General features: G+C 34.1%; 1 protein-coding gene across 1 annotated transcript; it reads right to left on the bottom strand.

Moving 5' to 3' along the window:
• Positions 1-33: 33 nt before the first annotated feature.
• On the bottom strand, positions 34-8549 carry LOC142625876 (protein pleiotropic regulatory locus 1). The gene is made up of 17 exons (XM_075799617.1): positions 8306-8549; positions 8181-8205; positions 7984-8089; positions 7164-7245; positions 6660-6722; positions 6002-6086; positions 5524-5616; positions 4873-4936; positions 4669-4754; positions 4481-4582; positions 4272-4355; positions 3967-4027; positions 3770-3836; positions 3560-3637; positions 930-994; positions 663-740; positions 34-561 (listed from the first exon to the last, which is right to left on the bottom strand). Exons 1-17 carry the CDS (start codon positions 8437-8439, stop codon positions 389-391), a joined length of 1446 nt encoding a protein of 481 aa, XP_075655732.1. The 5' UTR covers positions 8440-8549; the 3' UTR covers positions 34-388.
• Between the last annotated feature and the right edge of the window lie 5596 nt (positions 8550-14145).

Raw genomic sequence — 14145 nt, 5'->3', positions numbered from 1 at the left:
AGTTCGGCTGCCCAAAATGGAACTCAATCAACCTGACTTTAATCCCCAAAACTTTTTGGGTCAACTTCATCTAACACTTTGAAAACCAAATATTTGAATTCTTTATCTAAACTTTGAGCCACATCAACCCCAAAGAAAACTGTTTAACATTTGGAATTACTCTTAACTAGAACAGCCAATTGTTCTAATTGGTAACTTCTATTAAAGATTACAAAACTATATTTCCCACACATCCCTTTGTCTGTGGTTAACAGAAGCAACAGGCAGCGTGTATGACTAAAAGCCTTTATCCACATTAAACGACTAGTTTTCATTTTACATTTGCCAAATCAATGTGAAACAGCATGACACATGACCAATCAGAGCATTGAGCCATAGAGGATGACCACTAGAACCGCCGAATATCTTTTGGTGGCTTGAAATTAAGGGGATGAGTTTCTGGTGTAGCAGTCTCATCTTGTTTCCACATTTTAATTGTCTTGTCAGCTTCACAAGTAACAAGCCTTGAACCAGTTAAATCATAGGAGAGAGCATAGATACCAGCTTCACTATCCAATGAGCCTGAAAGCAAGTATTAAGCAGTGATTAGTGCCGGCCCCATTTATGGTCACTTCCACCCCCACAACCATAAAGAACAGATAGATAATGCACAAAATGCATACCAGGCTGCACAATTGTTTGGGATTGCTGAAAATTGTGACCACTCTTCCAATCCCAGAACCACATACTCCCGTTGTCACCTTGCATAAACAAAAGGAGGGAAGATAAGAAAGATGTAACTATTTATTCTAGAAACTAAATGTCTAAAAAAAAAAAAAAAAAAAAACCTCTTATGCAAAATTAAAATGCAGATGGTGTGCCTTGACATCAGACACCAAACCTATTCGAGAATGAAGTTAATTCACAACCAGAATGTATAAAAACCCTACCTCCTGTAGCCATCACACCCTCCTCGTTGACAGCCATTGCATTAATTATAGTTTTCTGCTGAGATCTGCTCAAAATATACCAAAAGCATTGGAATATAAGTTTATCATCAGACTTGGTATATAACCACTACTTGAAAACATAAAATAAATTGTACAGAATACATCATGTAGTTCCCAGAGTGAATATATGACATTTTATTTCAAACTAGAATAAAAAATCAGGAGACTCATCTAAGAACTTAAAGAAGATGGACCTAATTACACAGAATCACCTAAATAAGACATCAAAACAACTAATGACTCTAGACCAATCTTTGTCAAGCTCCTAAGCAAGTTTAAACCAAAAGATCCATAAAAATCATGTAAAGAAAAACTTAAATACCTAAATTTGATTGGGGCACTTTGTAAATGCCAATTTTATTTAAGTGCCACATTACAATTGTTAAATAGTTATTGATTCCAGATTAGAGGGGTGTTGTGAACTCCATTTCAGGGATGCTCAGAGTAGGATTTTACGAAATGATTTTTAACTGATTGCAACCAAGTTAATTATAGAAGAGTAGAAAGCCTAAAATAGATGCTCACAAAGTACTATATTACCTGCAATTCAGTTCCCTACATTTTTCTGTAACACTAATTGGTCCATCTGGAGAATAGTGAATACCACATCATCTAAAACTACAACTCAGCACATGGATAAAACTCGACCATGAGGCTGGCTAGTCACTCACTTTTTTCTGCTAATGTGCAGCGTTTGAGAAGCCAACTGACCTATGGTGTGTTCCAGCAAACTCTGCTATAACCATTTTTATATCTACTCTTCTTCTTTTTGATAAACATACATTCAATCTACTCTACAGAGTTGAACATAATAAAATAAGAAATTGAAAGATTTTGTTGAAATTGCTCCTTTGGAAATTTCCCAATGCTGGGGTCTTGGGTCGAAACAGGCGATATTTTAGTAGGTAAATTAACGCCTCAGGTAGCAAAAGAATCGTCGTATACCCCGGAGGACAGATTATTAAGAGCCATACTTGGCATTCAGGTATCCACTTCAAAAGAAACTTGTCTAAAACTACCCATAGGTGGTAGGGGTCGAGTTATTGATGTGAGGTTCCGATAAATTATCTAATCCCTCCCTTTGGTAATGTGTGAAGGGAGGGTCACCAGACTATACTACTACGCACTCAGTATTTTCGTGCTTCTTTTCCCATTGATCTTGTTATGCTTAATGTTTCTTCAATTCCAACTACAAACCCATATCAAGAACTATCATTCAAAACCTTGGAGATAGTAGGCTGAAGGAAACAATTTGTGATATATGCAAGCGGTCATCAAAGGCATCAATTTGGTCAAACAAGGGGTTCTCAGTTTTGCATGGTCTGAACAGTTTGACTAGTATAGAAGTCAATACTCTCTCTCTCTCTCTCTCTCCCTCTCTCTCTCTCTCTCTCTATGATAAGTAAAGCCAATACTCCACACCCTCTCTCGGAGAGACCAAAACTAGATCCAAAATTTTTAAAGGTAGGTGGGGTTGGTTTGGCTGTAATGGTTCTTTCAAACCAAATTAACTACACAAAAATAACAAAACTAAACCAACCTATAGATGATTGGCCATGGGTATCAGTTGGAACCAGCATTGTTTACCCAATTCATGACCTTCTAACGTAGCATGAATTGTAGCCTAGAGCCTACATTTAATATCTTACACAACAAGATAGCAAAAAGTACATAAAATAACTACGAGAGAGCCTAACATGATCTATTAATAACAACGTAGGAGATGATAATTGCTTATGACAGTCATATTGTGGATTTGACATAGGAGATTATAACTGGTCATGATAATCGTATTGGTGGATTCATCTGTTGTCTATAATGACCCCCTCAGTCCACGTTATAAAAGGGAGAGAACTAAACCTCCCCTTGACCCTGCCAAGACACCAGCAGATCAATTAAAAAAAAAATCATATTTGCGTGCTTCAAAGGAGTAAATGGCCAAAAAACCTTTCAAATATGGATTTCAAGAGATGAGATGAAGCCATATAGAACACCAACCAATTTAACAAATGTATTTTACTCATTTGCTGAGTTGTAAATTTTAATTGACAAATAATTCTCTGATTGGAACAGCTGGAGAATTGTAGCTGTTATATGATCACATGCTTACAATAGAAGTAGGTGCATCATTAAATCTTGTAGACCAACATCTTACAAGAGAAAAAGGTTGTGAAAGTTAAATGGATCAATAACTTGTAGCTTGGGGACTCATCTTTTGACTCCATCCCTTTGTTCATAAGTTCTCTTCTTTTTTGTAATTAATTTTCTGTTTTTTTTCCTTCTTCTTTTTGTACTTTTTGACTATTATGTGCTTTTCCTACATATTGTAGTGTCTTTAATACATAATTTCTTACCTATCAAATAAAAATTAAAAATTTGTAGCTTTCGCTTAGCTGAACTTTATTAAAAAATGGGTCATTTATGTAGTTTTCCATTATCACCCAAAAAAAGAAAAGAAAAGAGCATCACAATCTCACTCATACTAAAGAAAATGACACGATATTAATATCTTAACGAGAAGCAAATTGTCTACAAATAAACATAAAGAGAAAAGTAGGCAGAAAACTCACAGCATGTTGTGTAAAAATTCCCCTCTAGGAAGGTTAAATTTCTTGATGTTGTCAGCTGATGCAGAGGCAAAACAATTCCTGAAAAATAAAAGTGATAAATGTTTTTTTAGTAAAAGCATGATATTACAAACCATAGCTGTGTTATTTCGTAAGAACTATATATAAGAGAGAGAGAGAGAGAGAGAGAGAGAGAGAGAGGAATGCACATACTCTGTAGGATGCTGTGCCATTGCTCGCACCGACTTTTTATGGTGTGTGAGAGTTGACATCGTTTTTCCTGCAAAGTAATAACTGATAAGTGAAAAGTGGAAAACAGAAAAACCACCCAAAAAAAAAAACAAAACAAAATAGCAATATAAATAATGATATAGTAATAGAAATCAATCATCAAAATGCAAATTAATTACCAAATCTGAGGTCCCAGAACTTGATGGTTGTATCATGGGAGCCAGTAACAACTTGTGGATCCTGAAAATATGAGAAACATAATTTCATTACATAACAAAAATCTAACCCATTGATGTATAAAGCCCCATATCCATACCAAAATATTAACAAACAAATCTACCCACATCCTATGAAAGAGAAATTACCCCCCCCCCCCTCCCAAAAGAAAGGGGGAACTCAGAATTTTGGTAGGAAACATACACTACCCTAGAATCAAATATCAAATTAAAAAAGATAATATAAAGCAGAAAAAGGATCCACATACCGTAGGTCGAGTAAACACTGAGCAAACAGTGTTGTCATGCCCAGATAGAGCATATATTTGCTGCTTGCTACGAATATCCCAGACCTAAACATTGTTGCATCAAAACGAATAACATCAGAAATGAAAAACTTACTATGTTGAGAAGCAAAAATAGTGCATCTGTTATGATATTGCAGAAAGTATTTTACATGTACTGAAAATTTCCATACCCGGCAGACAGAATCACGTCCCCCTGTCAGCAAAACATCAATTGTGGGATGAAGAGCCAAACAATAAACCCCACTTAGATGACCGTGATAAGACCGGATGACCTGAAGAGCAATTAAAATGTCCTTAAGAACCAGTGTTGCTAATACAATAGAGAATTGAACACTTGGATTACTTAAGAGGTTCTGACCTTATTCTGTTCAAGGTCCCAACATTTTACTTGTTTGTCATCACCAGCAGAAAACATGTACGTATGCTTGCTGCTGACAGCAAGGCCTACAATCAAAACAACAAATTTTTTTACCATGTTAATAACTGGTCAATATGGCCATTATCTACATCATTGTTAGCCAACAGAATTTGATTTATCATCAATAATTCATTGGGGACCAACCTCGTATTTGTTCAATGTGTCCTGTTAGTGTGAGTTTTAGCCTTCCACTTGCCACGTCCCATATCTGATAAAGCAAAAATTACAGGATTAAAACACAGTAGTAAATTCCTTACTATGAGATGCCTAGAAAGGAGAGGAGAGAAACAAACTAATGAGAGAGAGAGAGAGATCAAAAGGTATAAAATGTTGAAGGACATCAGGGTTGTACCATCATAATCCTTTGTTTTCAAATCTCAGAAATATTGCATGATTAGAGCCCTGAGTTGGTAAACCTCAGAAATACTATCTCTTGATCCATCCATTCTTGCAACAACTAAGCTTTGGTATCAGCTTTCTATTAGATTACTTTGCTCAATTTTGTAAATTTTACCAAATTTTCTGCCCAAGCTTCACCAATACATTTTATAATAACAAAAGTTCCCCAAAATATTTCCAAGTTTGCAACAAGTAATGGCTGGATCATCTAATCAGGACCACATGTGAGAAATAAAATATTTGTATCTATAGAGAACAGGAGCAGAAAATTTAATAGCACAAAAACCAGAAGGCAAATTATAAAGGGCTAAAATTTAAGCCCAAAAGTGTATGATAGCACATCATCAGAAAAACTCTCTTGGACTAATTTGGATGAACTGAATTGAAAATGGATACCTTGATAGTGCGATCTGCAGAGCCAGTACAAAACCACGTATTACTCGGATCAAATGCAATAGATCTCACCCATCCCAAGTGGCCACTGATGACCTACAGAATTAAATTGTGGGCATTTTAAAATGGCTTGAAAGCAAAGGTGCAGCAACAAAGTAATGCATTCATATATATAGAGGTGCAACCAACCCTATCTCGTATAACAGGAAAGGCCAAACCAATGAGGATTAGTATTAATTATATCTAGTATGCCCCACCCCTTTCCAAAAAAAAAAAAATCATACATGTTTCATCTTAGCTGAGCTGTGTAGAAATCCTGTGTAGACGAGGTTCCCTTCTTTACAATTAAATTTCTTAAATATTAATACACACACACACACACACACACACACACTATTTAATAAAATACCCTTCCACCATTGCCCTGCCACCCACAGCCTATCAATCAATAATTAAAAAAGGAAAAAGAAAGAAGCCTTACCCTGTAGGTCTTCCAAGGTGCATGCCATAGAGGACGTGGCCATTTGCTTGGGATTCTTTCCATTATAGCAGCTGTAGATAAATTCCTACAAGAGGAAAACCGAAGCACATTTAAGACAAACCAAAGAACAACATTTATATGCAAGATAATGCAGCATAGAATGACAATGTTCTATTGACCTTCAATTGTCTTTCAATGCTCCAGAAGTGCATTTCCAGAGACTATACAATAACAAGTAATGAAGTGCATCTGTGCATAATGCATGTGAATGTCAAAAAATGGCATACATGCCAGGATACTATAATAGAATGAAATTAACCTGATGATATGGTCTTTAAACATCTTAAAGGATTTCAAACTGATGTCAGACATATCGATGTCAAAAATATCAAAGCAACCACAATGTGAAAAATACTTTAAAGAATAATTCCACATTTCAATCATATCAAACTCATCTCCATTCACAGCTATACAGTGCAGAGAGCATTCCTTTAAAAAAAATTACTACATGGCTGCGGAAACTGTTAAGACTCTATCAAAAGAGAATGCCAAGTAGAATAATTAAATGAGAGGTGTAAGCTATTATGAATGAATTAATGGGAGAATACAAAACACTTTTCTGCATCTCACAACATAATACATAAGAAGAATATAAAACCTTTCAGATGACCCTGAAGCAGAAAAGGCTGTAATGCTTTTGCTGGGTAGACCACCATCATTCCTGGCAAAACCATGAATCATCAGCACAAGTTTAATACAACGGCAAAGATTTGATAAACAAATTAATAAAAGGAGGTTAACGCGCGTTGGAGGTGTGACACAATTCAATATTACCATTCCTAAATCCAACGTTTATTAGATCTGATTACCATTGAGGGTATTATTCAACCCCCCCTCCCCCCTTCCCCAAAAATACAAAATAAACAAGTTTTTTATGAAGAAAAGAATACTAATAGCAACCAGTGATAGTAAAGTGGTGAATCTAGAAATTATTAAACCTCAATGTTAACTGACCTACTATGAGGGAAATGCAAAAACTATTTGATAAGGGCACAAGCAAAATAGGGGCAACATGATAGGATAACTGAAAACATGAATACAATGAGTGTATATGTCTGTGTGTTTTTGGAGCTCAACAGTGAAAGTTAGAGAGAATACTTACGGTGCCTTTGACTGAATAGATGGACCAACAACTAGTGCATTTTGAGCTCCTCCCTTCTGGCGATCACTAGAATCTTCGAGACCTACAAAACCCAATAAAAACATATCTCAATATTTCATTCCCGGTTGCAATGCCAGAGCACATAACACCCAGTAAAAATAAAATAAAATTAAAATAAAAATAAAAAAACCAGTTTCATTCCACTAAAAATACTACACTTACAACTATCTTTCTATATTTTTTATTACTCACTCACCAAAAGGAAAATTATTTTTACACTTACAATTAAGATCTTAATTTCTTGAACATCGCATATTACCACTCTTTGATCAAAGAAATCAACAATGGAGTATAATTAATACAATTCTAAAGTCACATACATCATCAAGTTGCAATGCTAACAAATAAAACTTCTACACTCATACAAGTCAATAGCTCTACCACTTACATACTAATTTATGCGTAAAACTAAATACAATCTTGAAATTTAATTGCTACTGTAAAAAGATATCAAGGCCTATGTGTGTTATAGAATTTAATCCCAATTCTACTTGTAGTGCAAGCATCGTAAACCACGGTTTAGTCTATAGTTAGTCTAGGATTATGTTTACCATAAAATTATAAATACCCACCAATGAATTCATTGCAATACACAAAACTTAACAGTAAAAAAAGTGCCCCACATTAATTCTCTCCCTCTCTCTCACTCTACCTCCTTTATTTTTTCTTCTTTATGTTTCCTCATGCACTTTATTTCGTACTCTTCAGTACCATGTTTTATCTTTTCTAATAATTACAATACCAAAAAATATATATATACCTGGAAGAGCAAGAGCATTGGAAGCCACTGGAGTTTGAGCAACAGCATTAGCTTGACGAGGAGGTTGATTCGCCACGGCGTTGATTCCTCTATACTCAGTGTTTACCTAAAAACCCAAATCAAAAATTTTAATTCAAAACCCATCAAAAATCACAATCTCAAAAAACAAAAAAAAATTGGGCGAAAATTTCACTGACCTTGTGGCTAATTCGAATTCTTTTACTGCAAACAAAAAAAAAAGAAAAGAAAAAATCGATTAGAATTTAGAGAGAGAGAGTAAGAGAGAATTAGGGAATTAGGGATTGTAAAGAAAGATTAGAACCTTTCGGGGTCAGGAGGAGCGAGGTGAGAATGGAGAGGAGAGAAGAGATCGAGGGCTCGTTTGAGGGATTTGAAGCTGAGCTTCTTCAGTGACTGTGGCTCCACTGCTTCCATCTCTACCGTTGGCCCTGGCATCTCTCTCTCTCTCTGTCACTCTACTCTCAGTTTCTCTCTCTCTCCCTCTCTCTGAAATTGAATACGAGGGTTTTACAGAAAAGATAGAGCAAGAATGAGAGTTGGGTTTAAGTTTTCACTGTTTAAAGCTTTATATATATATATATGTTTAAGGCGGTGACTCAATTTTATTTTTTATAAGTTTTTTTTTTTGAGGTAAATTCAATTATTTTTTATTTATAAACTTATAATATATTTATACTTAATTTTGTCATATTATCAATAATTTAAATATAAATATAAAATTTTCATATATATATTTATAACTTATATTTTTATAAAAAAAATAAACATAGAATCTAAAATTATGATAATCAGTATTTTTCTAGATGCTGATGAAGAAGTAAAATTTAATACACTAATTTTTATTTTTATTATTTTTGTAGATACTTTGTACACTAATTTTAAAATTAAATTATAGGATTATAGAAACTCTATAATAAAGTGACTTTGAGAATTTTAGTGGATTTTAATCCCTAAATAACTAAAATTCTATTATTAAAAGGCTATGAAATTTTAAAAAAAAAAATTATACGTGGTGTTTGCACCAAATAACTTAATGTTATATATAAAATTAATGTGTTTTTATTTTATGGCTCATTTTTTAATAAATATTTTTGTTAATTTAAGTAAAATAATTTTTAATTAATATGTATATTGCATAGGCATACTATTAATCACAATTAAAAATCGCTCTTAACTTTCTCTACATTTTATAAAGTGTTAAATTGGATCCAACTATTTCATATTAGATTAAACAAAATCACCACATTATAGGTCTGGGGAGTAAAAGGGCCCAAGTGGGCATATGGGCCTTTGAGCTGTAACATGGAGGGCCGACCTGCTCCAAGATTAAACTCTATGAGTTAGCCCATACGCCGAGGGTCCGAGGATACAGCCGAGGGAGAGTTTCACCTCGGACAGATCCTAGAGAATTCAAGATTTCATTATAAAGGTCAAGGCACAACTCTGGAAAGACTAGTGGTTAAAAGGGGACATCTTGAATCTTCTAGATACACTAGTATTAAAGAAAATATCAAGGGTAAAGGCTGTCACCTCCGCATTAAAGGCTCTGCACCTACCTCCCTAGCCGCATTAATGGGGAGGTGACCCCTGAACAGTGAGGTGGAAACTTCTAGTCACTGTTCAAAAAGTATCAGGGTAGGAAGTATAAAAGGGGGGTAAAGGCCAAAGAAAAAGGGGGCGGTAGCTAAGAAAGAAATTGAGAAAGTGTAATCTTTAAGGAAGAAGTAGAAATAATAAAGAAGTAGTCATCGGCTCGAGTCCGAGGATATCCATTGCAATTATTGTTCGTTATTTACCTTTATTTGTTTATAAAAGCCTGTTATCGAGCTCTCAGTACTTCAAACCTAGGTTTCAAGCCCACGCTCTACAAATTTTATTGTTTAAAGCTCATTGGGCCTGAGCCCGTGATTGTCTTTGGGTCCAGGTGCAATTGTGCACTTACAATAGGTATAGTGTTTTATAGAATTTAAATTATATCCTTCATTTTTATTCATTCATTTCAATGCTTTTATAAATATAAGTTTTTGATTTGGTTTATGTGATTTCTTTTAACTTTCGTGTGATTTATTTGTCAAGGATGGGATCTCTTTTATTTGAACATTGCCAAATATTCAACATGCTTTCATTTTCAATCGATCTTTATATGATGGAATTCTTTATGGACGAAATTTTAATAAATAGGGTTTGTTTAATCTATGTAACAGTTAGTCATTTTTTTTTTTATAAAATTATACATTGTATACATTCATAAACAAAACTATATAACACACAAGCCTTTAACTAGTACTAGTAGTAATAAAAATTGGATTGATCTAAAAATCGTGGTGGCTATATTCTTTTTAATTATTAAATAAATTAATTTATCTAATAAATTATTGTGATAATTTACTTTAACTGAACTCTATTTCTTACAAAAATTAAATACTCTTCTTAAACTAAAATTCTATTACTTAAATTTTCTATAATTCTATTATATAGAGTTCAAGAAATTTAACTTATTCCCCCCCCCCCCCCCACAAAAAAAAAAAGATTTTAAACTTATACTCGTGAATATCACATTATACTAGTGATCTTATAGAAAATAAGTACTATTAGCAAAAAGAGAGATCTAAAACAAAGGTTTAAATTTTAAATTAAAAAAAATCTTGAAATTATGCATAGGATCCCTGAATAGAACTCAATCTCATCCAACCTTATCCCACCTCCTTTGTCCCACGCTTTGAAGCTTCGCATTCAATTTCACAAAACAACTAACACCATTGTTGCCCATTGCACACCATTTACAATTTCGACCAAGACTAGATATCACATATCATGCCTCAGAGCAGTTTCTTATAAATTGATCAATCACTAATTCAGAAAATAAGTTGGGGTGGATTTGAATCCAGTTATTCAAATGAGAGACTAGTTATTATTGATTCTAATTTGAACTTGCCACTGAAATTATTTTTCAACTCTACCAATAACAACCTATAACAACTTGCCACATAAGATTTGTTGTGAAAATGTTGTGGACATGTCATTTCTCCTGATATTAACTCAACCCACTTTCTTTTAAAATTACAGAGAATTTTTACAGAATATTGAACTATGGTCATTAAATTGTCAAACCATATTATATCATGCAGAGCTAGTGGCGACTTAAAAAAAAAAAATTGAGAGTGGTCATTAAAAAATTTTAATTTTAATTTTTTTTAATAAAAAAATTGAATATATTAACCTCACAAAAAAAAAACAAAAAAACAACAACAACAATAAGTGCAAATACATAAAGTTTTAAAATTTCTTTCCACAAGTTTTCATATTTTGAAATTTTTGTGTGATATGATAGCTTCACTATTAATTTCGTAGCCTCCTGTTCGACGCATGCGGCAGAAATGGTCGCCACCAGAAGTAGGAGTTTATAAGATTAATTTTGATGGCGCTATCTTTGAAAGTGCAGCGAGAGCTAGTCTGGGGGTGGTAGTGAGGGACGCTAAAGGTATGATCATTGTTGCACTTAGCCAAAATATTCAACTCCCTAGCTCTGGGGATATGATAGAAGCCTTGGCTGCTCGGCGTGCTATTATACTTGCTCAGGAAATAAGTCTTGCTCTTGTGGTGGTGGAGGGTGATTCACTTGAGGTCATTACGGCCATTAATAATCCAAAGCAGAATAGGGCTCAGTGGGGCCATGTTATAGAAGACATTAAGAAAGCCAGTTCCTTTTTACAAGTTTGTAATTTCTGTCATGTTAGTAGGGGGTAACAATTTAGCCCACTCCCTTGCTAGAAGAGCAGTTCTAACTGCTGATATAAATGTGTGGTTAGAAGAACTACCACCAGATTTGGATGATGTTTTCCAGTTTGATTTGTCTAAATAAATAAAAATGACTTACTTGTTACGCAAAAAAAAAAAAAGCTTCACTATTAATGTTATTAGCTACATATTTTTCAATATACACAACTAAACACTCATTAAGCTATTAATCTCCCATTCAATTACCAACATCTTGCCTAAATCCGTAACAATATAAACAAAATGCATTATTTTTTTGAAAATATGTATCACACAAATCAATAAATTCGGCTGAAAACTAAATCAAGTACTAAAAGACTAGCAATTTGAAAGTGTGCATTTTTTTATTAAAAAAAAATAGCAATTTTAAAATATGCCATTTGAAAACACAATTTAAAAAATCACAATTAAATGTTTGATTTGGACTTTTAGGCTAATTTGTTTGTAAAGGCAATTTTTGAGAAGTGCTAAGTCTACAACATTTTTGCAATACTTTCACAACAAAGCTTAGTGGTAAGTTTTTACTAGGGATGGCAATTTAGATCCGACCCGCGGATGCCCGGCCCGGCCCGACCCTAATGGGCCGGATTTTACCCGGCCCGATAAAGAATAGGGTCGGGTATGGGTTTTTAAAAAAAAACCCGACGCGGGTTCGGGTCGGGTCCGGGTTTTATAAAAAAATCCGAAACCCGACCCGAAACCCGCCCCGGATAAAAACCCGGTTATGGAGGATAAGACATTTTGTAAGAATTTCTTAGTCTTTTTCATTTGTTAGTTGGAGGATAAAACATTTTGTAATTTCCTAGACTTGTGGGATTTATTTTGTAGCTTTTAAAGTGATTTGTTGATTTAAAATCTTAGTTGTGATTTGTTGATTTATGATTAACTTATAATTTGGTTTGATTTGGTTGCCCTATAATGTGGCCTAAATGCCAAATTTTGGCATTTGGGCCATGTTAAATGGCTTGAATAGGCTTGAATTTAGGGAAAATATTTTAATGGGCTTCAAAAATTTTTTTTTTTGTGAGGCTAGATTTGGGCCCAAGAAGATAAACGGGGCCCGCGGGGCCCGTGGGGCCCGACGGGGCGGGTATGGGCCCCGGGAAAAAAACCCGATTAATAATCGGGCCGGGTCCGGGTTCCGGGTCTTAGCCCGCGGGTCGGGTCCGGGTATGCAAAAACCCGGCCCGAACCCGACCCGTTGCCATTCCTAGTTTTTACTGATTCTAATTTGAACCTATCACAGAAATTCTTTTTTTGTCTATCAGTAACAATCTACTACTTAGAATTTGTTTTGAAAATGTTGTCAATATAACATTTCTTGTCAGTTTTTAGTTCAACATTCAACGAACCAAAATTTTGGAAAGGTTGAATTTTATTTTTAATGGGCTCAGTTTGTTATTTACGGTGTTCAAGTTTTTTTTTTTTTTTTTTTTCAATGGTCAAGTTTTTGTTGTTGTTGGGAAATTGCCTCAAATTCCAATTGTGACTTGAAAAGTCAATTAGATTTTCTAGTTGAAGAAGGAAAAATTTATTTGGGTTTCCTTGTTGTAGAAGGAAATGCTATTCTTTGGTGTAGAAGGAAGTCTATTCCTTGTTAAAGAGGTAATGTATTCTTAGTCTAAGAGGAAATAGATTTCTTATTAAAGAAGTAATGTATTCCTAGTTTTAGAGGGAATAGCAAAAGAGTCTTATAAATAGACAATGTTACAAAGAATTTGATAGCTTTGGCCCATGAGTCCTCCCTATGGGAAGAGGGAAAATAGAACATGAAACCATGAGAGAGAAAATGGATTTTCGCTTGGGAGAAACGCAAGAGGAAGGAGAGAGCAAGGTACTGCCGCATTTGAAAAGACACAAAGAGAGTATTATTGTAATTGATTTGATAAAAAGGAGAGAAAATAATAGTGAGTTGTGTATGGAGAAGAAAATAAAAAGGAGAGAACAAGGTGCTAATGCCTTTGAAAAAATTAGTTAGTGTGTGTGAGAACAAAGAAAAATAAGAGTGAAATTATTTTTCTTTAGCCGTGAGACATACACAAAAATTATTATAATTGATTTGATAATAGTGAAATTATTCAAAGTTTGTCTTGTGGTTTTTTCCTTAAAAAAGAAAGAGTTTTCCACATAAATATTTGTGTTCATATGTATGATTGTTATTTTGGATTGCTAATATTTGTAATAATATTATTTGGGACCTAACATTTCTTAGGGTGGTCAAAGACCCATATTAATTTAAAATTTAATTTTTTAGAGATATATAAAAAATAAATATTCAAGTTCGGGTGGTCATGTGACCATCTGATTAATACTTGCCGCAGTCCCTGTGCACTATTACCACATTTTATACACTAATATTATTGA

Source organism: Castanea sativa, chromosome 2 (assembly GCF_040712315.1).
Source record: "Castanea sativa cultivar Marrone di Chiusa Pesio chromosome 2, ASM4071231v1".
In the NCBI taxonomy this organism is placed as follows: Eukaryota; Viridiplantae; Streptophyta; class Magnoliopsida; order Fagales; family Fagaceae; genus Castanea; species Castanea sativa.
Note: the sequence above shows the minus strand (reverse complement) of the source record. Positions and strands in the feature narration are given on the sequence as shown.